This window comes from Pinus tabuliformis, chromosome 4_1, assembly GCF_031772625.1.
Source record: "Pinus tabuliformis cultivar Carrire ecotype Pingquan chromosome 4_1, CPIR1, whole genome shotgun sequence".
Taxonomy (NCBI): domain Eukaryota; kingdom Viridiplantae; phylum Streptophyta; class Pinopsida; order Pinales; family Pinaceae; genus Pinus; species Pinus tabuliformis.
In genome coordinates, this window is record NC_142303.1 from 559,370,019 (window position 1) to 559,396,944 (window position 26,926).

At 36.5% G+C, this 26,926-nt stretch overlaps 1 protein-coding gene and 1 pseudogene across 1 annotated transcript; one reads left to right on the top strand and one right to left on the bottom strand.

The window, feature by feature from the left end:
- The first annotated feature begins 214 nt into the window (after positions 1-214).
- On the top strand, positions 215-3,670 carry LOC149177076 (uncharacterized). Its single transcript, XM_089423277.1, has 2 exons — positions 215-2,951; positions 3,040-3,670. Exons 1-2 carry the CDS (start codon positions 227-229, stop codon positions 3,501-3,503), a joined length of 3,189 nt encoding a protein of 1,062 aa, XP_089279403.1. The 5' UTR covers positions 215-226; the 3' UTR covers positions 3,504-3,670.
- Positions 3,671-15,281: 11,611 nt separating this feature from the next.
- LOC149177077 (putative calcium-binding protein CML16) lies at positions 15,282-16,145 on the bottom strand (annotated as a pseudogene).
- Between the last annotated feature and the right edge of the window lie 10,781 nt (positions 16,146-26,926).

The following is a 26,926-nucleotide window of genomic DNA, read 5'->3' on the forward strand; positions in this document are numbered from 1 at the left end:
CGCTATGGACCCCTTTCGGTTGATGTCATCGAAGTACTTCAAATGTGACGGAATCTGCTTTATGAACTCTGAATCCTTTCTCGGTAAGGAGGTCGTACTGAATTGTGTGTTGGCATTTGTGGTACAGCAGCTGTTGAATAGGACGCTCGATATTGCCTCACACTGGAGTTGAAGTCTATATATACACCAAGAAACTCCCACCAAAATAGTTTTCTGACCCTTTGTTATGCTTGTAAAGCCTATTCTCTTGCCGGAGGTGATGGAGATCTGGTACATTCCTTCTCTCTTCGTTTGTAGCATGAAAATGCTTCTTTTACTCGTTTATTTGTTTCTCGTTGTCATTCCCTTTGGATTGGCCACAGTTAGATTATCTAATCTTTCCCATGCTCATCTAAGCAACGCTTCCGACCAAGCGGCTGTGCTTGGATTCGTGTCTGCAATCACGACGTATGATCCCTCCCAATCCTTACCCACTAACTGGAAACCAAATGTTTCAGTCTGCGAGTGGACAAGTATCACATGCAGTGGGCACAGAGTGGTGTCCCTAAATGTTTCGGGCATGGGACTAGAGGGTACAATCTCTCCTCTTCTGGGCAATCTCTCGTTTCTCGTAAGACTCGACCTTAGCAATAACAGCTTTCATGGCCCCATACCCTATCAATTGGGAAACCTCTTTCGTTTACATGACCTTTTCCTCAATATGAATCAATTCCAAGGTTCCATTCCACCCACCCTGGGTGGATGTCGTAGTTTAACGACCTTGAATTTTACCAAAAATAATCTAAGAGGAAACATTCCCTCGGAACTGTGTGTTCTCTCCAAATTACAAAACTATGACTTAGGAGACAACCATTTGTCAGGTACAATTCCCGCCTGCTTGGGAAACATGTCTTCTTTGGTCTTTGTAAGTTTTAAAAATAACAACCTTCGTGGCCTCCTTCCTTCCGATTTGGGTATGCTAAGTCTCCTCCGCAGATTCTATGTTTGGAATAACAGTCTTACAGGGCAAATCCCTTCCTCCTTTTCAAATTGCACAAATCTCCAATTTTTGGCTCTAAGTGACAACTATTTGACTGGACACATTCCATCGGAATTGTGTACAAGACACACCCAATTGATGGGATTATATCTGCACGGTAATCATTTGAGTGGAAGCATTCCCCCTACCTTGTTCAATTGTACGAAGCTTCAAGACATCGAATTCGGGAAAAACCAGCTCAGCGGGGTAGTGCCCATGGAGTTGGGTAAGTTGACCAAACTCCAGCGGCTTCGCTTAGCTTATAATCAACTGATTAGCGGCAGCAGCACGAGCTTGCCCATTCTTACTGCTCTAATAAACTGTACCTCCCTACGAGAACTCGATTTATTCTCTAATAATCTCACTGGACATTTTTCTTCTTCTATTGGCCAGCTCTCTAAAACCATTAGTATCCTATACTTGGGTTACAATCATTTAACAGGCGAAATACCTACACAGATTGGAAATCTAACTAGTTTAACGTATTTTGACTTGGGGGAGAATCATTTTACCGGAGCAATTCCTTCTTCACTTAATAGGCTTCAAAGGTTGGAGAGGTTATATCTGGGTTCCAACAATCTAAAAGGAAACATCCCGATGGAAATCGGCGAACTCAAATCCCTTGGGATCCTATCTGTTGGGGGAAACACTCTCACTGGAAGAATCCCCGAATCCGTTGGCTACCTCCAGGAGCTAGAATATCTGAATCTCAAAAATAACCAGTTATCAGGTACTATACCTGCAACTTTAGGGAAATGTGTGAATTTGCTAGACTTAGACCTATCATATAACAGGCTCAGGGGGCACATACCTCTGGAGATGGGAGGTCTTGTAAATTTGGCTATGGGTTTCAAGATTTCAAACAATTTATTAGAAGGCACAATACCTTTGGGACTAAGCAAAATGAGTATGGTTCAAGATGTAGATCTTTCTTGCAATGCACTTGAAGGTCTTATTCCAGCTTTTCTCAGTGAGCTTCAAAATCTTCATTCCGTAAATTTATCTTCCAATAATTTGTCAGGTGAAATACCTATGTCTTTGGAGAAACTCAAAGCTCTCTCTTATTTAAATTTTTCTTTCAATAAGTTATCAGGCGAAGTCCCTAAAGGTGGAATTTTCAAAATGCTGGATGCCACTTCATTTATGGGAAATGTTGGTTTGTGTGGAAGTTGGGTACGCTTGCCACCCTGCAATGCTGATGAACATAAAAGTCATTTTCATTTCAAAAGAGTTATTATGTTCGTTGGAGCAGTTGCAACTATTGTCCTATCAGGTTTGTTTTTGGGCATCTTGTGGAGACAAAATCAAAGGAGACAAAATCAAAGGAGAGTAATACGTGCATCGTCCTTAACAGTGGGGCACCAAAGAATTTCATATGGGGAGCTTGTCACTGCAACTGGTGAATTTAGTGACTCCAATCTGTTAGGAGTGGGTAGTTTTGGGAAAGTGTACAAAGGTGTTATGAAAGATGGCACAGTTGTTGCAGTCAAGGTTTTTAATTTGGAAAATGAAGAGGCAAATAAGAGTTTTGGTAAAGAGTGCAAGGTTTTGAGTAGAGTTCGACACAGGAATTTGGTTAAAATCATAACCTCTTGTTCAAACATGGACTTCAAAGCTTTAATATTTCCATTCATGGCAAATGGAAGCTTAGAGAAGTGGTTATATCCCAGTGTAGAAGATTCAAGTGCTTTGAGTCTGATCCAGAGGTTGAATATAGCAATAGACATTGCCCATGGTATGGCATATCTCCATCATCATTGTTTCATGCAAGTGATTCACTGTGATCTAAAACCCAACAATGTGCTTCTTGGGGAAGATCTCACAGCCTATTTAATAGACTTTGGAATAGCTACCATATGTTTTGCAAATTCTGAGGAATCAGCTTATATTTCTACATATGCACTCAAAGGATCTGTAGGCTACATTCCTCCAGGTATGATTTGAACTAATATCATATTGAACTGTGTTTTTAGTATTCTATTTATTTAAAAAGAAACTTAATTAAAGTTGTGAAAATGCAGAATATGGATTAGGTGGGCGGGTCACAACAAAAGGTGATGTTTATAGCTATGGAATTGTGCTATTGGAGATGCTCACAAAAAAGAAACCCACCGATAACCTGTTTGTAGAAGGAATGGATCTGAAAAAATGGGTGACCAATAGTTTTCCAAATCAGTCAGAAGAAGTAGTTGATAAAAGTCTGCTCAATAATAATAAGACTATTAATGCTGAAGAAGACAAGACACTGATGTGTCTCAATCAACTTCTAAGACTGGGTTTGTTATGCACACAACAATCTCCTCAAGAACGACCAAATATGATGGACATTGTGTGCACATTGCAAAGCATTCGAGATACTTTTCTGGATCCGCAGAAGTCAAATTTTAGTCAAATATCATATGAGAGATTAGTGGGCTGTTCAAGTACCAGTGGTAACCACGATGGTAATTGTACTACTAGCAACAGTAAAAGTTCAACATTCTAATGTATGGTAAAAAGCTGTGTAAAAATGGTGAAGATAGTCAAAGTTTAACATTATATCTGTGTAACTAAAACATGAAATAGAGTGAGCCTGTTAATCCCTCCAATCTATTACGTTCAGAAACTATGTATATAATTTGAAGCGAGATTTCAAGTATATTATTCTGCTTATTCCAATTTGCTTGAAATAATGGTCATTCCTTCTTTTTAAGTTTTGCTTTATGTAAGATGATTTCAAATGTTCAAAATCATTCTCATACTTGTCTCATTGCTTAGGTAGAGGCTGCCCAGGATTATAAATCTTTCATAATCAACTGGAATTTATTAGATTGCTACAACAATTCTCACCATAACATGAAAGTTAAAAAGATTATGAAGGGCTCAAAGCTCACAATGGGGGAAGAAAACGGGCGAGGTCTATTTTAGAGTTCACGGCATCTTGCGTGCTTGGCACACATCCGTCAACTAAAAAAGAAAAAGAGTTCAATGCACAGGAGCTTGACCTTGTATTCTTGGATTCATTTTTCAACAGAATATAGAGAGGATCGAGGATAAAAACTACTTTTCAAAAAATCAAACTTTCTCAATCGACATCTAATCTTATCAAATTTTTTATACCGTTTTAGTGATAACATCTCTATAAATTAATCATTTTTCCATCCAACTGACCCTTAATTTAGAAAAAAACAAAAAAGGGTTTTCCTCATACTTCTGCAAGAAAAATTAGAAATTTCAAAGCCAGAATTACATTTTAATCAAATTAAGGAGACTCAGGTATCACTAGATCGTTCATTGGATAAAAACAGTATTAGCAAAAGGGAGAACGAGCATAATAATTTGTATTTAAAGTTTCTGAGTCAATTATAATAGATGAAACTCTTGAATATGACTCAGGGAATAGATGCAGAAGAACGCTCTCAAATCTTTGATTTTTTCATTTGATAACAACGACACTAATTTTTTTCATTTGGTAACCACAACACTAATTTTAGTACTATCAATGATTATATGACTCTCGCCCTGAATCCTACTTTAAATTTAATGAAATAATTATTTAAAAAAAAAATAGAATCCCTGCCTCTTCACATACAACACGATTTCCTTATAACACTATCAAAAAATCCTAAAGCAAACTCTTATTAATCTGTGAATTAGTATACTTACTAAGTTATACCGTTGTAGGATATTGAGCTAGTAGTGTTAAGTATAATTTGCACAATTAATTCTAACTTTGACATCAAAAGGTATTATCACAATACGTGTGTATTTTCTAAGCAACTTTTTTAGGTAATTAAATCATGCTCATACTGAAATTATGTAAACCAAGTACTTAATGAAATTATGATTCATGATGCTTTTGGTTGAAATGGTGCAAAACTTTCTATTGATTCTTCTTATATGTTTTTGGTAAATTTATAAGAGGGTGCTATAATAAAAAATGATTACTATAGTGCACTGCCCATTGCTTGAAGGGGCAGGGGCTAATAAGATGTTTTATGAGTCTTAATTATATTAATAGGTATCTTAGATATGGTAAGGGCTAATTAGTTATTTTATGAGGCTTAATTATATTAATAGGTATATGAGGTATCCTTATTTTAGAATTAGGGTTTATTTTAGGAATAGGATTTTAGAATATAGGTTTTATATTAAGTAGATAGTAAATATTTAATATACCGAATAGTTTTCATTATTGTTAAAAATAAGAAGGATGAAATTGGATTTAAAATTTAATTTTTGATTATTTGATTCTTCTTCTTCTTTTTTTTTTTGGGTAATTTTAAATATTTCATACTTGTATAAAGATTATAGAGAGGTTGGGAAAAATAAAACAATTGAGGTTATCTAGGATTAGAACTTGTTCAAACACATTAAAGAAGTGTTTAATAAGTATATTTACTTTCTCTTTCAATTATTAGGGGAATTTTGAAGTCTAAAATGGGTCTCCTAAGAAAATGTACAACCATAATAAACTTTATAAGAATCAATTATATTTAAGATGATAATGTCAACAATGGGATGATTCACCATTTTTGGAGTTAAAAAGTAAAAAAATTAAAAATAATAAAATAATAAAACTACTTTTTTAACTCGTATTTTCAATTTATCTATTTATGGTTTTACTCAAATTTTGAGCGGGAGTACCTGTTGGATGAAAATTTTAATTCCTCATCCAAGTAGTACCCATGTTGTTTACTTTTGATGGACTCTGCCAAATGAAAAATGAGAAATACATGAAAAACGTGATTGCAATCACATTTTTCATATATTTCATATTTTCGTGTAGTAGGGTCCATCAAAAGTATGCAACATGGGTATGCTATGGATGAAGAATGAAATTACGCATCCAACAAGTGTTTCCGCTTGAAAATTGAGTAAACCCATTTGTAGATAAGTTGAAAAAATAGTTTTTATTTTCTCCCTCTAAAATATGATGATGTAATGTAATTTTATTTTATTATTTCCACTATTATTTTATAATTTCCTTACGAGACCCTAGATCGCAAAATTCCCCTAATTTTGTGAGGCCTTCTAAAATTATGTCATAACAATTGCACCTTGGTGAATGATTTCTAGCATTTTTTGAAGTGCTCTTAGGAGAATAAGTAATGATATGTGCTAAGGATATTATTGCTTCAGAGTTTATGTACATTGCAATAGTAAGAACTGTAGGAGAAAGAGGAGAATCTTATGAAACAAGCACAATAACAATGGTTTCCATCCGGTAGTCTTAGAACCCTAGTCACTTGCATTGACACCTGTGTAATTTGTCCTTCATGTCTAGCTATGAGGCAAAGAAAGAAAGTTGTGTCCTTTAAAATGGTTTTCCATTTCCCCACAACATACTTCCCCACACCACCTCATAGAGAAACTTCCTCTTCTAATTTCCATTTTCTTTTGGAAGCACCTATGATTCATAATGTGTGTCCATGCATGCTATTGTATATAGATTTCTCTATCTCTTCTAATAGGTGACCATTGTTAATATTATTTTTACAATAATATTATATAAGATCAAATGAAATATTTAAATTAGAGACTATATATTCTATGAAAGATTATGGGTAGTGTATTGTAGGGTGTTGATCAATGTATATCAACCACCTTTAACAGGGTTGTGCTAGTATATTCTATATGAACATTTGATATAATGAGTATAATGTTGAATCTTTAGTTATTTTCATTGTTTTTTTGTTAAATTTACAACCGAGTAACAATGTTTAGAATAAGGTATCGACCAGGGAGGGAATGGGGAGGATTGTGGAGGATGTGCATGGTGGTGGCTTTTGTAGGGGTTGGTTAAATAAGTTGTATATTAGTGCACACCCCTTAAGATCCACAATCATGTATTCTCCCATTAATCTAGGACCCAATGATATCAAAAGTTCCATTGCAAATCATGTGAAAACCACCTAGACATAAAAGATGTATTTGGTGGAAGGATTTTTTTAATGAATCCACATTGTATAGAAACAAAAAAAGGGTCATAGGTATATGCACTTGTGACTTATGGAAATGATTTTCCTCTAACCGTTAAGGAATGTGATGTAAACACTAATATATGGATGACTCAAAAATTCGCCTTTTAGTGACTTGACTCTTTCCTTGTGTGCTCCTTTGCTCCTTTAGATAAGATAAGAAGATGCATTATTTGCATAACTTGGACCTTTTTGACCTCATTTGCGGATAGAAAATAATTAATGCTACTAGAATCTTCATTAATCTTTAATTAGATCATTAGTTAAATAAATTTAAAAAGAAAAAAAAATAGAAAAATAGCATAGTGCATCAATTTTCATAATCATCATCCATGACTCATAATACTTGTGTCATGTGTTAAAAAATTATATATTACAGAGCAATGGAACACAAAATATTGGAGAAATATAAACACAGAAAACGCATAAAAAAATAGAGACATAGATATACGTGGTTCACCCAGTTTGGGCTATGTCCATGAAGAAACAGCCAGTCCTTCCTTTTATATTATCCAGCAAACTAAAGAGATACAACCTACAGTAGATCCACTGTAATTCCCTCTTCGCTCTCAATCCCCCCTCTCTTCCTCACTTATAACACAGATCTCCATAGACGCAATACAATTCCCTCATATATAGCAAGGGGTTGCCTTCTAGGACAAAAAACCCTAAATTAAACATAACTTCTATCGTCAGATCTCCACCTAATGAACGGCCTAGATTGACTACGAAATTACAACATTTTACAAAGTAATTTTACGTCTATTCTTAGCTTCGGGGGCGCTGCCCCCGATCCTCCACCAGGGGGGGGGGCTCCCAAAAGGTCGTAGCCGCCTCTCCTGGACCCCCCCTGCAGCGAATATTTTATGGGCGGAAAAACTGGGGTCCAATGCGGCGATACCTTTGAATACAGAATATAATCAGGCTCCACACCCAACATCATGTCATTGTACTAGGATTACAAATAAAAAGGGGCATTAAAAATGTCATGAAAGATATGGGCACATAATATATTTAACTAAAATTGAGCATCATTTTATTTGAAGTATATCTGAAAGGAGGTTCAACAAAAGCATTTTAAGATCTATTCTTTAGCATATTTAATGTCGCATGAATACATGTTCTATTTATAATATTTACTATGTAAAACACCAATAAGTATCATAATATATGACTGTTGAAAGATGCAGCAATAAATTCTCAATTTGATTTTGCCTTGATTAAATTGAGAAAATTCGAATTTCCACATTAACAGACAACTTGGATGCAGTTAACTTGAGTGATGTGGTTTGTGTCACTCAGTTTACTCAGTAAATTCCAGTTAGAGGAGTTAGAGTTCAGTTAAGCATGTGTGATTGATAATTTGTAGCAATCATGGTCAGTTATTTCAAGTTGTTTTCAGTTAAACTAGTTCCAACTGTTGTAGGAACTAGTGGAAGGTCAGTTATGCAGTGGGAATTCAGTCAAACTTAGTGATCATCTAGTTAATTGATTAGTCAACCCAAAATAGCTAGTGCATGTAGAGAATTCAAGTTCCCTAGTTGTGGTGGAGATTCCAAGGCAATGTAACATCAATTGTAGACTATTTTTGAATGTACAGGTGTTGCATGTAGTTAGATGATCAACCTTGGAAATTGTGCAATATATTTTGGAGAAACTCTAAAATAATAGGTGCCTAATTTCTCAAGGAATTACGCAAGGAAATAGGGGCTCAAGCAGAGGCATAAATTGACTAAGTCAAGGTTATAAATTCTCAGTCAAGAGAGAGAAGTTATTCACTTACAGGTTGTGCTCAGTTGAGTAAAGCAATTGTAATACATCTCTATTCATCATATTAATGCAAATAAACACTGGGGTTTTTAGCAGATTATTTTACCCTAGAAAAATAATGTGTGCATGTGTGTTATTTATCATTGCATGCTTGTGATTAGTGTTCTAAATTGTGAATTTAATTTCGCAACGTAGTAGAATAGGTTTGTGTATTGTTATTTTGATTAAACTTCATTAACAATTGCAAATCTACACCATAATTTCTACATGGTATCAGAGCAGGATTCACATTAGAGCAAGAAGTTTGAAGTTGTTTCTCAGGAGATTTGAATTTGTAGTTCAGTGTAGTAGGATCTCTTTAGAGTTGGAAAGATGACCTTCCACTGGTTGAGGCTAGAATATGTCTTGGAATACATCTCCAATTTCATTGAATGGAAGGATTACATGGAGGCAGTATTGGATGACAATGGATTACTAGAATACATCAAGAGAGATGTTGCAAAAGTAGTGGAATTTGATTCCCATAACCTAACCTAATGGAAGAAAGATGTAGCCAAGGCAAGGATAATAATATTGGAGGGAGTACGGGACCACATTGTCACCAATATCCATGGAACGAAACTCTTCATTAGGGGAATTTTGAGGTCTAAAATAGGTCTCCTAAGAAAAATGTACAACCAAAATAAACTTTATAAGAACCAATAGGATTCAAGATTATGATGTCAACAATGGGGGATGTTTCACCATTTTTGGGGTAAAAAAGTAAAAAGATTAAAAACTAATAAAATAATAAAACTACTTTTTCAACTCGTATTTTCAACTTATCTCCTAAAGGTTTTACTCAAATTTCGAGTGGACGTACTCGTTGGATGCAAAATTTGATTCCTCATCCAAGGAGTACCCATGTTTCATACTTTTGATGGACCCTACTACACGAAAAATGAGAAATAGAGCAACCTATCTGGGTTGATGGAACGGTGGAGGAATATGAATCCATTGTAAAGAATAATGTATGGGAAGTAGTCCCAAGACCAACAGATAAATTAATACTAGGTTCAAGATGGATCTTCAAGGTGAAGCAGGCAGTAGATGGAAGCATAAAGAAATATAAGGCCAGATTTGTGGCCAAGGGGTACTCTGAAGTTGAGGAAATTGCCAATGAGGAGACCTTTTCTCTTGTAGCAAGGTACTCATCCATTAGATCAATTTTTGCACTGAATGCGCAAATGGGGTTGAAGACTCACCATATGGATGTAAAGAAAACATTTTTCAATGGATTTATTGAGGAGGAGGTGTACATCGAGCATCCAAAAGGTTTTGATACATTTGATCGGGAGTTTCATGTGGGCAGACTTAAGCGATCATTGTACGGTCTCAAACATGCACCTTGTGCTTGGTACACAAGGATCGAAAATTCTCTCACTGGTTTTGGGTTCACCAAAAGTGAACTAGATGCAAACATAAATCACATATTGATAGAATGTAAATTACTTATTATTGTCTTATATGTTGATGCTTTAATTTTGATTGGTTATGAGTAGCTAATTAGATCTTGCATGGAGGATCTTTCAAGGGAATTTGAAATGAAGGACATGGGTCTTATACACTACTTTGTTAGGTCCCTATAATACTAGTGTATTCCCCTTATTGTTATTGTTACTGTAGCCCCTATTGTTATTGTTGTGTCCATGTATCCCCCATGTTGTTATTGTTCTGCCCTTACATTATCATTGTTATGTAGGCTCTGATTATATTGTGACCCCTTAGACTCCTATATATACCAAGGAGGTTTTATCATTTATATTATCCAAGAATTGTTCATTTATGTAATTTAAAGAAATTCCCCCCTCAAAAAGGCTAATTTTTAAGTCATTGATCTATCTTTTGTTCTATTTTATGAGCTGGTTGCATAACATTTGGTATCAACATTTTGGATTCTAGGGTTTTTCTTCTTCAAACAAGCCATCTCGGAATTTTCACTATAACTTTTTTTATACGAGGCATCAGAAGCTGAAAGTGAAACCACATGGATCAAAAATATTGGGAAACTTTGTATACAAATTTAAGATTTTGTTTCGCTATATTTTCAAAGATATGATTTGAGGAAGTTAGGGCTTTTGTAGGCTCTAGAATTCAATCTCAAAAAGGTGATCTAGGGAAAATCGTCATATCTTTCTCTCCAAGCATCAGATTTGAATTTCGTAAAAAGTGATTGAAATTGAACATAATTTAGTTTTTCATGTATCATTTTTAGGGTCGAAGGTTAAAACAGTGACACGTGGCACTCCATACAAGTTAGCTCTTCTCAACCACTCTATAATCAAGTCATCGTGGGAGATTATGCATAACTCTTTCTTGAAGAATCCAATCTCAGTATGACTTGTGGGGTTAGAAAGAAGAAATTTTAGACATTGGATATATGAAATTACAGACATAAAATAGCTTCAATATTGAACTCCTAAAAATATGGAAAGGTGTGTATTTTTTAAAAAATTTCATAACTTTTGTTTGAAAAATCAGTTTGAAGTGATTCAAATGGCTTATTAAATCATAGATATCAGTATTTGGTTCTAAAATGTCTCCCAAATAAAAGAATTTTGCACCCATTAAGCCCTAAGAAAGCTATACTATGACTCATGAAGAGGAAGAATTGCAACATGATATATAAAAATTACGGGACCAAGTGCAACAAATTTCGCTCTCACAATGAACAACTAAGGATGAACTAAAATGGGACATGTATGCCTTAACATGTGACGTGGGTGGTTTGAAAGCAGAAATAAAAGGTGACATGAATGATTTAAAAGTAGAAATAAAAGCAGACATGGAAGGTTTGACAAAGTTACTACAAGAAATGTTTCCTAATGGTGAAAAGGTATTCCATGAAACTCATGAGGAGAAAAAAAGGAAAATGAGTTATGATTTTATAGACTACAATGTTGGGTTTAATATTCAACACATTCCAAGATTAATATGAGGAAGTTTGATGGAAATGATCCGGTAACATGGATAATACATAGCAATATTTTTGAGCTTCATGATGTGCAAAACATGCAAAATGTATGTATTGCATCTTTACATTTAGAATTCAATTAGTTTGTATGGTATCGATGGCTTTGTTATCGTAAAGCACTTGTCACTTGGATACTTTTTACGGAGGAAATGATAGCAGACTATGAGGATACAAAGATCAACACCTTCTTTAGCCAATTGATAAATCTCAAACAAAAGGGTTCAATGGCGGAGCACATAGAGGACTTCCAAAAACTGAATATTAGGGTAACTGATCTTTTAGAGGAGAATATGATTGATGCATTCATAGGGAATTTGAAGGATAAAATCCAACACGAGGTTCTCCTTTTGGAACCTAATTCATTGGAGAAGGCATTCAGGGTGGCAAGAAAAGTTGAAAGCAAAATTATGGAAACAAGGAAGTGTACCACTCACAACTATAAATATGGAAGTGTTGCTGCTCCTAGCCTTCCACAACCTACAAGGTTGATGCCACAACAATTGGAGGAAAAAAGAGAAAAAGGGCTTTGTTACAGTTGTGATAGAAAATACACTAAAGGTAATAAGTGCACTGAGAAGAAATTATTGTACATAGATTGTGAAGAGGAGGAAGTAAATGAACAAGAAACATCAAAAGAGGAGGATATACACTAGGGACCAACCCGAGAGAAAGAAGAAATGAATCCAATCATATCTTTTAATGCATTTGAAGGAAGTACCACTCCTCAAACTCTCAATATAGAAGGATATATTAAGAAGAGAAATGTAATATTGTTGATTGATTCAGGTAGTGCCCATAATTTTATTCATTGTAAGATAGCCAAGGAATTGAATTTCTTCCTATATCCAACACCAGAATGTCAAGTAATGGTTGCAAATGGAGGAACTATAAATCTATCTCGAAAGTTCCATAATATCAAGCTAACCATGGGGGAATATGTATTGAATAGTCCAAATTCTTTCCATTCCAATGTGTGGTGTTGATGTTGTAATAGGAGTCCAGTGGTTACAATATTTGGGGATAACAACTTTTAATTTTCAAGAACTTTTCTTGAATTTTTTTTGGGAAGGAAATGAAGTTGAATTAACGGGTATCACAGGGAAACTAGGAAATATAATCATCTCTAATGGCATGACATAGCTTCTGAAGAAAGAACAACGGGGTGTAATTGCACAATTACGCTCACTAGAGGTTCAAACATCGAAATCATCTATTTCTCCATATCTCCAAAATGTCTTGGATAATCATTCCAAAGTATTTGAGACTCCCAAAGGCCTACCACCAATTTGTAATCATGATCATGTTATTCATTTGATTCCAAGAAGTGTTTCTCCAAGCATCAAACCTTAAATATATCCCTATGCCCAAAAGAGTGAAATCAAATGTATGGTTGCATAAATGCTAGAGGTTGGTATAATTCAACCTAGTCAAAGTTATTTCTCTACTCCAGTAGTATTGGTGCACAAGAAGGAGGGATCATGGCATATGTGTCCAGATTATATGGAGCTCAACAAGCTCAATATTAAAGATAAATTTAACATTCTTGTTATTGATGAATTGTTGGATGAATTGAAAGGATAAATTTACTTCAACAATCTGGATCTTTGTTCAGGATATCATCAAATTAGAATGAAGTCTGAAGACATTCCAAAAACAACATTCAGAACTCATGAGGGTCATTATGAATTTTTGTCATGCCTTTTGGCCCTACTAATGCACCTTCCACATTTAAAGGTTTGATGAATTCCATTTTCAAACCCACCCACAGAAAATTTGTGTTAGTATTTTTTGATGATATACTACTCTACAACAAATCTTGGAAGGATCATGTTCAATGTGTTGTGAGGGTGCTCAAACTATTGGAGGAGAAACAATTATATGTAAAATCCTCTAAATGTTTCTTTGGAGCATAGGTGGTGGAATATTTCGGTCATATTGTATCTCATGATGGTGTTAAGGTAGACCCTAACAAAGTTAAACCCATTAAGGAATGGAAAATCACCACAACCATCAAGAATATTCAAGGATTTCTCAGGCTGATAACGTATTATCGCAAGTTTGTTAAGAATTATGGGAGAATAGCAGCACCTCTAACAACATTACTAAATAAAGATGTATTTTCTTGGACTCCAGAAGAAACTAAGGCCTTTGAACATCTTAAAAAGGCAATGTACCAAGTGCCGGTCTTAGCAATTTGATACTTCACAAAAACCTTTACTATGGAATGTGATGCCTTAGGAAATGGAATTAGTGTTATTTTAATGCAAGAAGGAAGACCCATTGCTTTTGAAAGTCATCCAATCAAAGGAAAGTATTTACAAAAACCTATTTATGAGAAGGAACTGTTGGCATTAATACATGGACTAAAGCAATGTCGACATTAGCTAATGGGAATACACTTCAAGGTAAAAATAAATCATGATAGCCTTAAATACTTTTTGGAACAAAGATTATATTTAGAAGAGCAGCAAAAATGGCTCACAAAGATGTTGGGTTATGACTTTGAAATCATCTACAAAAAATGGAAGAAAAATGTTGTTGCAGATGCACTCTTAGGAAAGGATGAGGATGTGGAAGCATTGCTTTGTGCCATTTCTATTATCCAACCTGATTGGATAATCGATGCAAGGGATGAATGGAAGAATGACGAAGAGGTGTGGAAACTCGTTCAAAAGTTGCGGTAAGATCCCAGTACATCTGCTACATTTAGCTAGAAAAATGATTCATTATGGTACAAATATCGCTCATATCTTTGTAAGAATTCCCATATTAAGCAAAATATTATTTTGGAATTGCACACCTCCCCCTTAGGAGGGCACTCAGGATTTTTAAGTCTTACCATAAGGTCAAGAAGGAATTTTTTTGGGATGGATTTAAATATGATATTCAGAAGTTTGTGGCAGAATGTTTGGTTTGCCAACAAAATAAAGTTGAGACAATTAATACCCTGGGTCTATTACAACCTTTAGCCATTCCAAGTCAATGTTGGAGGATGTCTCAATGGATTTTATCATAAGTTTATCTAAGTTTGAAGAAAAGAGTGTCATCATGCTGGTAGTTGATAGAATTACCAAGTATGCACAATTTTGTGCATTATCTCACCCTTTTAAAGCCAATATATTTGCTACTGCATTTATGGAAACAATTCAAAATATATATGAAAACGCAAAGATTATTGTAAGTGAAAGAGATCCGATTTTCACCGGAAAATTTTGGACAAAATTATTTTCTTGTCTTGGTACTCAGTTAACTCATAACTCATCTTATCATACTCAATCTGATGGGCAAACTAAGATAGTGAACAAATGTTTGGAAGGATATCTTCATTTCTTTATATCTACTAAACAAACACAATGGGTCAAGTGGTTACCTCTAGCTGAATGGTGGTATAACACGCCCTTACATACTGCAACAAAAATGACCCTGTTTATGGAACTTTATGGATATCATCCACCATCCATCACCCTGGTCTAAAGCCAGCGGGCAACTTAACATCGATAGAGAATAAGTCATCGGTTCTTTGTCCCTAGGCCTACCTATTGTAGCAGAGCAATCTCTGAAAGTAATTTAACAATGGGCCAGAATTCGGTCCTGGCCCAAAATTAAGTTAAACCCCAGCCCATAGAAATCCACAAAAGAATGGTAAGCCAAAACATATTTCTTGCCAGATAACACAATAATTACAATTTATAAAACGCATCCGCAGACAAACAGAAACACGAACCCTATTTTTATTTACATCAAAGATGCTTTGAGATAATCGACCGAAGCAGAAGTGACGGCAGCGGTGAATTCTGCAAAGCTTATTCTTCCATCCCCATCCGTATCAGCCTCGGCAATCATCTCAGTGAGCTCTCGGAAAGACAGGGCATGGCCCATCTTGGCCATGGACCGCGCGAGCTCCGCCGCCGTAATGTAGCCATTACCGTCCCTGTCAAAGGAGCGGAACAACTCCATCAGCTGCTCCTGGTTATTCGAGACCTCTGCCGTTACACCGGGGGCGATCAGGCTCACCAGTTCCGGGAACTCTATCAGCCCATTGTTGTTTGTATCCACGCGCTTGATTAGGGCATCTATCTGTTCGCCGCTGGGCTTCAGTCCCAGAGATCTCAGAAAGCCCCCCAGCTCTAATTACGTCAGGCTTCCGTCTGAGTCAAGATCGAACCTCGCAAAGATCTCCTTTAGCTCCTCTATTTGCTCCTCTGAGAGGCTCTTCTCGCAGCCCATGGGGATTTGGCCTCCGAAAATCTGCGGTTCCCCGACCTTTCTAATGATAAAACAGAGAACTCCAGCACCAGCGACAATCTTAGCAACTGTGTTGTATCAGCGCGTCCGTTCCTTCCTGCAACAGTCCATAACGCAATGCGAATTATCTGTGTCGATTGAAAATTATGCATTGCAGCGCGCGGGTGACAATTCAAATTGGAACCGGAATAAGGAGCTCCCCGGAACAATACACCGCGGCTGCAATAGCTCGTCCCTGATCGGAGTAGTCTGTCAGGGGATGTCAGGGCCCATTTCTTGCGATCGAATCCAATTTCTTGTCAGGCCCTGGCAGGGAATATCAGGATTGCCAGGGGATGGTGGCGGAGAAGTGTAGAAGGAGGGTGGCGGAGCTAGGGGAGGGTGGTGGAGGGTGGTGGAGGGCGGAGACATTCTCGGTGGCCGGAGCCGGACGATTTTCTGGCCGGTGACGGAAAACGGGCCATTCTACCGCCTAGGTAGACTACTCCGAGCAGAATTGGGTAAAGCCATATATAGAGAAATAACTAAAGCCAAGCCAAAAAATAGTGTTTAATTGCAAAACTAATAAATCTTGAAATTAAACACTTGGTTTATGTTCAAATGGATCTTAATTTATAATCACTATTTGAGTTTTTTAATATATATTTTACATATATTTATGTTTTTCAATAAAATTTAAATATATATTTATTTTTATGAATATCAATTATCAATATATAAGTATATCAAAATTGGTGTAGAAGACTTTCTTGTTTTTGAGACAAGGGATCCACCTCCAAATTGGTGTCTGAGACTTTCTTGTTTGTAAGACAAGGGATCCACCTCCGTGCAACTATTTAACTACTAAATCTAAAAAAACATACATACTCTACCCCTCTAGTTTTGAACATATTACCTTTTAAAAAAACACATGCTCTTAACTATTTTAAATTTTATAAAATCTATTTCTAAACACAATTAATTTTTTTAATTTCTAAATTGTAAAAACACACTTCAATTATTTATAAAAAGTTTAATTTTAAACGTTGTGTATATCTTGCAAACAAGACAGGTATTGGAAATAACACAGGTATCTTAGTTATGGATTTTCGACTTTAAAAACATAACTATCTCAATAATAGATTTTCAATGTTAAAACATATAAACTGCCCGGAAGATAACCGTAGAAAAATCGAAAATAGTCCAAGGAGGTTGAACCCGTGAACCAACCATTATATTTATATTTATGGCCAACCAAAATACTGGTGTAAAAGAAATCTTGACGTCAGACCTCATGCGACTGCGCCGTGATGTCATTACATTGAAAATCCCAAAACGTTATGTTAACTTAGGCAAAAAGACAAAATTTCTTTTAATTTTTAATACGGCCCTGAATAATACATAAAAATCCAAACTAGATGTCATTGATCATAAAACTATTTTTAAATTTTTATAATCCCAATAAATACCAAACATCAACATGATTTGTCACACGTTCATTCCAAATTTTTAAAAAATAAATAAATTAAATTGCGTATCACACTTTATATAAAGTGTAATGTTTCAGAATATTTAAAATGAAAGTACATGGCATTTAATATATATATATATTACAAACACTTTATATAAAGGCGTTTGTGAGGAAAAGTAATGGAAATGCATGAGAAACTCTATATAAATGTGTAGATTCCTACCATCATCGACATGAATTATATAAATTTTATATGTAAACATGTAAGCTGGTGCAATAATTGAGGTTATATATATGATAATGGTTAAAGTCTATTGAGATTAAATTTTGGTTTTTTAAACCTAAAAAAACAAATTATTTAGTTTGATATATATATACACGCTAAAAAGAAAGATAAATAATGATATAATAATTTTTGTGCTAAGTTTTTCGTCCTCATGTGATTTTCGTTGTATATAACGATATTTTATAATTATATTGTGTTTTCATTCAAATATGTTTTGATAATGTATTAAGTTATTCTAAATTGCAATGAGAATGGTGTGTGGAAAAATATTGGATAAAGTGTGTTATGTGTTTTATCTAATACTTTTTTTTATCGGGAGGAATTAAGTAATTATAAAATATATGAAAGATTTTATATATATAAGAGAGAGAAATTGTAAAATTAAAATTAAAAAGAATTATGTCTAATTTGAATATAAATTAAAATATTAACATTTTTTTGGTAACATTTTATTTTACTAAACATCAAATATTTATATCACCATTTAGAAAAGGGAATTAATGAATGTAAGCATGGAAGTCTCACATTTTGGTGAAGACATTCTACATGTGTTTCATTCACATATTAACATTATATGTAATAGAATTCAATGGAAAAGGTTAAAGGAGGCTATGTGTTTGTCTAAGGAAAAATTTAGGGGCAAAATTGTGTCATTGGGTTAATTTCTCATTTTCCTTCTAAAAGATTCACTAATTCTATTATTTTAAAAACTTATTTTTCCCAAATAAGAAATAAAATTATTTTACTTCAAAACCACTAAATTTTCTAGAAATTATTTGAAATACTTAGAAATTTCAATATTTTTATAAAAATATCACAAAAAGTTTTTATAGTTGGCATATTAAGAGTTACTAGGATTCACCAACATTTCTACACCTTGAAATGATTACGGGCCCATCAAATTTTCATTGTGTATCATAATAACAATAGATTTATGTAAGAAGTTAACAGAGGTAATCTAAATAACATTAGCAATATGTAAAACAAACAAAGTAGGGAAAGGAAGGGAAATGTCAAACAATTTCCCACTGACCCCAATATTCAAGGAAGAGTGTAAGGTTTCTTGCAACATAGAGGAAAGATGAGAAAAAGGAGAATATCACTCTATATAGCTGATTCTGAAGAAGTGAAAAGGTAAATTTGTGAGGTCAAGACAACAATAAATATTTAAGGCACCAAAGGAAAACTCATTTTTTTTAGGGAACTTCAAACCCCAAAGTAAGAAGTATTCAATGGTATCGCAATGACTTGATGATTATGATATATGAAAATTATGTATGAACATATAACATTGAGAAAGTAAATTATTCAAAATCTCATACGGCAAGATGACTTCATGAAAGAGGATGTGCATGAGGTGTTGAAAATATGGCTTGGGAAAAAGAAAAAGAAATCAAAGAAATGCAAGGAAAATACCTAAAATGGTGAAAGCATTCCTTTAGTCAAAGTATCACAATCACACTCAATAGGATGGTCAATTAGAGTTTCCTAAGTAATTGAGAAATGAACCTTATGTTTCCCTTATTCAAAGGAGGAGACAAAAACAACTTGGTGAACTACAAAACCATTATGGTCAAGCTAGTTTTTGAAAATCATAGGAGGGATTATGGAGAATATGTGGGTAAATGGGTAGAGGAAAAGATAAAAATATCCAAAGGCAAAGGATGGTTTTTTACCAAATCACTCCACCCATAACCATTGTCTCACACTTATGCATATAATAGGAAATACTTGGGACAAGAAAATAGAAGAATTAGGGTGTCATTTATTATATTTAAAAAGGGCCTTAGACAACATCTTGGGTGAGAAACCATGGGACAATTTAACAAAATTGGGATTTGAAATAGCTATGGGGAAATAATCTACATGTTGTATGAGCAAATAAAGGTTACAACATGAATGGTAGAGGGTCTTCCAAAGACCTTCAACAATGACAATGGGGTGAAATAGGTTTCTCCCCTCTCCCCTACATTATTCAACTTTTACATATATAAGTTGGAGGAATTGGATAAATAATAAAGTTAGGGGAGGGGTGAACATATTAGGGATTATCATAAAGATCATGTTGTATGCAAACAATGTGCCATTAATAGGTAAGACCCAATGCAACCTAAAATATCACTTTGAGGGCTTATAATTATATAGGATGTTATTAGCTTGAATCAAAACTATAATATTACATGATATGCATTAAAACATATGATTATGCTATCACAATTTTTTTTTTTGAAGATTAAGAGAATTTCTAGACACCATTATAGACAATGTTTGATAAGGGGCACTCAAAGCACCCCATTTTTGGTGAAATGCCATAATCATGTTACTAATCATCCTCTCATTTTTTGTCTTATTTAAGGTTTTGAGTCATTTAATACAGGGACCATTACAAGAATAACAATGTTTAGTGAGGGTTTTAGCATAGATATTTGGTGTCACAAGTTTGAGTAAAACTTTGAAAATCTATTAGGAGATGTAAACTAAATTGGGGTTTTGAATGGTTGTCATGGAATAATACACATGTTATATGAGTATGTAAAAAATAAAATTTGAAATGTAGAGGGTCCTTTAAAGAGATTCAACAGTGGAATTAGGTGAAATAGGCATTAGAGGAAAGTTCACTCTAAAAGTAGCCTCTTAAGGAAAAATAGTTAAAATAGTTATGGCTTTTGGAAGGAAAATAAGAAAACTATTTTTTTTAATTGTATTTTTTGCTTATCTCCTGATAGGATTACTCAAATTTCAAGTGTAAAAACTCGTTGGATGCAAAATTAAATTATGCATCCAATGAGTACCCATTATGCATACTTTTGAGAAGATCCACATTGATAAAACTTGAAGATACATTAAAAAATGTGTTGAACACACATTTTTAATGTATCTTCATTTTTTATCAATGTGAGTATTCTTAAAAGTATGCATAATGGGTACTCGTTGGATGCGGAATTTAATTCCGCATCCAACAAGCGTCTACACTTTAAATTTGAGTAAACCTATAAGGAGATAAGCCAAAAATACAATTAAAAAAATAGTTTTTCTTATTTTCCCTCCAAAATATTTACATGTACCTCTTTTTAAATGTAAAGAATTTTGATTAGTTTACATATTATGACATGGAAATTACATGAAATTTTCATGGGCACTTTTAGGATAAATTTTCCTCTAATGGATTCTACATTTCCCAAACATTGTTTAGATTTTTCATAGATAAGTTAGAGGAATGGATAAACAATAAATTTGGGGCATGAATGAACATAGTGGAGATTGGAGAATGGGATATATAAGAAGATAGTCTCCTATTGGATAAAAAGGCCCCAAATATCGTGTGCAAATGATACATGAAGGGAAAAATGATATGACATACCAAAAGAAAACAACAATACTACATAAACAACTTCAACAAATAGGAGGAGATCAAAGTGAAAAATTAACTGAAGCATAATGCCCTATGGTATCATAAATAAGTAATATCACAACTAAGAACCAATTCACATGGGTTGAGATGTGAAATGGGAATATGGGAACAAGTAAAGGAGCCATGGAAACAAAGGTTATGTTGAGTATGTTGAAATGGGATGGAAGAAACTAAGAAACACTTTCTCTGACACTATGCAATATAGCTTGCAAATAAAGTATAGGTCAAATTTGCATATCAAAGGCTAAGAAGTAATGTTTCAATAGGATCTAATGAGAGATATAATGAGGTTGGATGATAAAATGACATGGGAAAGAATCATATGATTAACAATATATTCAATAACATAGTTAACCTTGATGAGTATAAAAGGGTAAAGAGATTTGGTTGAAGAGGCCAAGTCCATGACTTCAGTCTTGTTGTTACACTAATAAATCTAATTATCATGTTTAACTAGTTTATTCTATTGGAAATTGGAAAATAAAAATGTAAGTAATATTGTCCCATATGGAGATTTGGTTGTGTCAATTGTTTAAGAAAATATTTCTCGGTCAAAGCATGGAGTTGCGTTACACTTTTTGAAGAAAAGAGGGCGCATTTTTGTGAAAAACGTATGCTCGATCAATTTGTTGAGGCGCTTAAAAATAGCTCGATCGAGTGTTTAAACAAAGCCTTGATCTAGCCATTCTCTAACCCAAGTTAATGGCTCGATCAAGAGTTATGGCTCGATTAGAAAGTATAGCTCGATTGAGCGTTATTTCTTATTTAAAAAACCTTAGTCGTGACCTGCACAATCATTGTTGAGGAGGTAAATCCCCTCTGCGGACAGAGGCGATCCCTACTAGCCCAAAGCGGGTCTAGTAACAATCATACAATGCTACAGCGCAAGTTCCTAATTGCAAATTAATAGACCAGTGATGAAGGCCTACCTGGATTCCAACACTAGTGCTTGTAGAAGAGGTGGTGCTCCCATTCCTTTGCTCCGGCAGATCACAATCCCCACGATCTCTGCGAATGGACACCTGCACATACAAGAAACGACGCAAACACAAACATAAAATCCAGCATATGCAACTATATATCAGTCAGAAAGGATATAACTCATCATCATCACAAATAACAATAAGAGTGGAACCATAACCAATAGTCGTTCATTAACAATTCATCAAAGAAGAATACAACCAAAGTTCTGACACTAGATTCTCCTTTGGCTGGGTAGTCAGCAGCACATGTCTTGCAAAGCTTGTTGGGAATAGGGACAAGCCTCTCTCTCTTTGGTTATTGGAAAAGAATCTCCTTGCTTGGATTTTGCCTTGTGGGAATTAAGAAGGCTCTTGCAGCATGAAGCTCGTGGAAACTTGACAATTCTCAATCTCTGGACCTATGGAACTATGGAACTAGCTTTGCCAAGGAAAATGGACAAACTTTTATAGATGGAGGAAGGGGAGTTGGGATCATCCACAATAATCATGGGATTGGCCATATCATCAAGGAAGCTTTCATGAGAGGTGGAAAACCACTTCCTCTCTATGGAAATCCATAGCCAACCCACCCAACTCAAGATAGATTCAGTCTAGGAATTTGTTAGGATGAAACTTCTGCCGTTTGTTTGTTAAAAACACCATTGATTATGGTTGGCGTGGGTGCGACTCTGTGATAGAGTGCCAACTGGCGTGCCCTATCTGGAGAATTTCCCCCATTGGTGCGAGGTCTGCACTATGGAACCGCGCCAATGGAAAAAGGGCTATTTATAGGGTTTTTAGCAGGAGATGTCTTCAAGGAAAACAAAGCTCATGTTCAGGGCAATCCAATGCAAGTGTTTGTAGGCCATGTCACTTCTCATAGGTCCCGGAATGAGTCCTCCAAGATGCGGGAGAGGGGTAGCAGGGACGGTGACAAATTGCTGTGTAACAGATGCCCCCTAAAGCATGAGGCCCAAGAGAGAGAGAGGGGTGAAATGCTTTACGAGAACATGTCCAACCGAAAACACTACCGCCGAAAAACCTGCGTGGAGAAGTACAACTGATATCTCAAATACATGATATATGTGGTATGGGCGCAACCATCCATAGCAGAGTACACAACAATCTAGATCCAAGGTATGGGTGCAGCCATCTAATGAGGATCGATAAATAGACTCAGGCATGGTCGTAGCCATCCAGTGAATGAGTCATGTAATAATCATAATAATCCACAAAATCGCAGCCTGGACCCCAACAGACAAAATCCAAGGTCTTGCGCTCCATCTTGATCCGAACAAAGTACAAGTTCAAGCATGCGAATATAAGAGGCGAAGTCGAACATGCAAGAACATCGTCTGATTACCAGCCAATGGTGAAAGATGTTAATAGACGCGAGAGGTACCACCAATAATGGCAATGGCCCTCAAGGTACTATAGGTACAATCTACGGCGTGTGAATCAGTGAGTCGGCGTCGAACACCCGTAGAATCATTCGATCAGAGGCCAATGATGAAAACCTCGTGTCAAACGCGAAGAACCTGCCATTGAGGCATGCAGGCTCCAAGGCACTAGAAGGGAGTCTCTAGATCAACTTCCTTGATAATGAGCTAAAGTCGACAGGAAGTGACCTTGATCGAAGGTGGGCCATAGTGTTTCCCACATCATCGACACGAGATAGAGGAAGATAAGGTTGTTGTGAATCATGATTATGTGAGTTATTAGAGGGAGGTTGTTATTTCGCAGAGATCAACTTCTCTTGAACATATCGGCGGCACGACAGTGGACTTGGAAGTATTTGACATCAATCGATCAGAGGTCATGGAAACAAGGCAAAGAGCAGATGAGAGGTCAAACGGGATCACCCAAACCCACGGAGGCAAGTGAAAAATGAGATGAGATGTCCCCACCCAGACACGAATGCAGACAAGTGCCATGTTCAAGAGCAACATACTGCTGACACGACAATGATTGTGGTTCTATTTTCCCCACCATTTCTAGCAAGTACCCCAGTTATTTTTATCAACAAGCTTGACGGGGATAGCATATGCTTGTAAAGCGTCATTTCGACGGAATCCAATGTCATCAAGTTTTAACGAGTCTGACAGAGGAAGAACTTGGCGTCTTTTCATGTTTAGAGAGTTTGAAAAGACAACAGAAAAGTAAACTCCAGGGGTGTCCTTTTTCGTAAAGTTGTGTCTCTCGAGCCCGAAAAAGTATAAAACAATGCTCGAAAGAACCGCCCGACCATTACGATCGAGGAGTACTTTTCATGACTAGTGACTTCGACCTGAAAAAGTAAAAAAGCGACCAAAATCACGTCGTTTCATAACCGTTAACGAGCCTGAAATGACAAGGGCCCGACGATCTTTTCGTCTTTACACGGTCGGAAAAGAGCTTAAAGGCGACCGCCTCTTATTTACGTTTAACGAGTCAAGAGGAATAACTCGGCAATATTTTCATCTTTAAACGGTCAGAAAAGAGCTGAAAGCAGACCTCCATTTTTATTCTCTTTAATGAGTCAAAAAGGGAAAAAGTACTCGACAATATTTTCATATTTTACGAGTCAGAAAAGAGCTTAAAGATGACTCGTCCTAGAGGAATGAGTGGTATAAAGGGTAGCAACTAGTTCCGGCAATGGTGGAACTACTCAAAACATGTAATGGTCAAGAGGCTGGCTAATAAAACAACTCATTGTTGCGGTTCCTCAGGAAAGGAAAAAACAACCGAGTGAAAGCATATGATCGGCCAAAGAGATGGTGGCAATGGAATGAACCAACCAAGGCTCATCTAGCATAATTAAGTGGATAAAAATGGCAATCATAAGATGTACATCGGGTATGGGTTCATTTTTACACAAGCTTGAACCATGGAGAACTCTGCTTGGATTTGGTTTCATGTTTACACAAGCTTGAAACGAAAAACTATGCTTGTTATGAGTTCGCATGCCCCCAGCATAATGACGCAAATCAAGGTACATGCCCCCCAAGCTTCATTGCATTCAACAAAGTGGATGGAATGAAGGTTCATTTTCGATATCTTGGAAAGACTTGACTTGGATTTTACGAGATCTTAATCAAAGACTCGATTTGGAAAGGGAGTTGTTTCATTTTTTAATGAGGTTGACACAGAATCAAGAACTATCCTCATAACCCTGGTTTCATTTTTTAACGAGCTTGACACAAGACAAGGAACTGTGCTCTAGGATCCGTGTTTCATTTTTTAACGAGGCTAACACAGGAACAGACTATCCTCGGACCAGACCCAGTTTCATTTTTTAAGGAGTTTGACATAGGAAGGCAAACTATGCTCCGACCAGACCCAGTTTCATTTTTTAAGGAGCTTGACATAGGAAAGTGAACTATGCTCCGACCGAACTTCATCATAATGAACAAGAAGTCGTTGCTTCCAAGAGTGCCACTCCCGGTGGAAGGATAACGTCTTGGAAGTCAGGACCCAATGCTCCCAGGACACTATGCACGATGGCGGCATCACTAGATACAGGCACGGGATAAGTAGCCACGTAGTTGACCTACGGTGGGGCAGATACAACCGGTGGAGAAAAACCAGGAGGGGATGAGAGTTGCGTAGGAGGCACCTGGGGACCAAAGAACGATAACTGATCGATGGTCACGATTCTTCCAGCGTGTGGAAAGCAGACCACACGGAAAAGGGAAGAAACGAGGGCCCCCATGGCATAAATGTAGTCACGGCCAAGGAGAAAACTGAAATTCGCACCTTGGACAACCATGACGTTGATATAGACGGTTTTGCCCCCCAAAGTAACAGGAAGCTTGGGGAGGACTCCTACAGATTGACAGGCTCCTCCGTCGAAGGCCAACAGATTCTGCGTGACCGGCACAAGCTGTGGGGAACCCAAAGCTTGCCAAGTAGTGGACGGCATAAGACTGACCGACGCACCCTCATCCAGAACAGTGCCAGGTACTGCCTTATCGTAGGCGTGTACCGTGATCTCGAAAGGCACATAGGCGGGAAGGCGGAAAGTAGTCAAGTGACTCCAATCGAAAGTGACGACCAAACTACTTGGTGGGGGAATCGTATGAGTGCCCCCATGCTCTACAGGAACTGAAGAAGGACTCTCTGGATCAGTTGAGACAGGAGAGTCGTTTTTGGACTCTGGAGAATCTGATGAGACGAGAAGGACATGAGCATGATGCTCTTCCGAAACAGAGTGATCAATGGGTGGGGAACCCAAGTTGATACTCTCACCGACCAACGATTGGTCTGGACCAGGCTTAGCACAGCCAGGTTCGGGAAGAGGAGCCCGGACAAGAGAAGAATCTAAGTCAATCTCTTTGTCGACAGGGAGACGATCTGAAGAGAGACTCTGATAACCAACGGGAAGTTGGGGTGAGGAAGCTGTAAGACTTTCCAAAATAGCAGAAGCTTTATCCATGAGCGGACAAAGGTGAAGGGGATGATTGCCTTCACATAGTCTACAGGGGATTCAAATCTTCCCTTTCTTCTGAATGTTGTCAGTTGATAGGGTGGCATCGCCATGAGCTTCAGAGGATGATGAGGGGCAAGCCGGATCGTGAGACCATGCTTCTAAGACCCTAGGAATGCCAGGACAATCACGAAGAAGATGGTCTCCCTTGCACAATTTACAAGGAAACTTAACCTTCCGCGGAGGAGCAGAAGGAGTTCCGACTTGAGATGTACTCGGAGCAGTAGCTGCACAGGTGGCCTCACATTTATCAGACTTCTTCTTCTTCTTCTTCTTAGTCACCTGGTTACTTGAATCCAGACTTTCACCAGGCGAAGTAGAAGATGAGGACGTAGAAACAGGTGA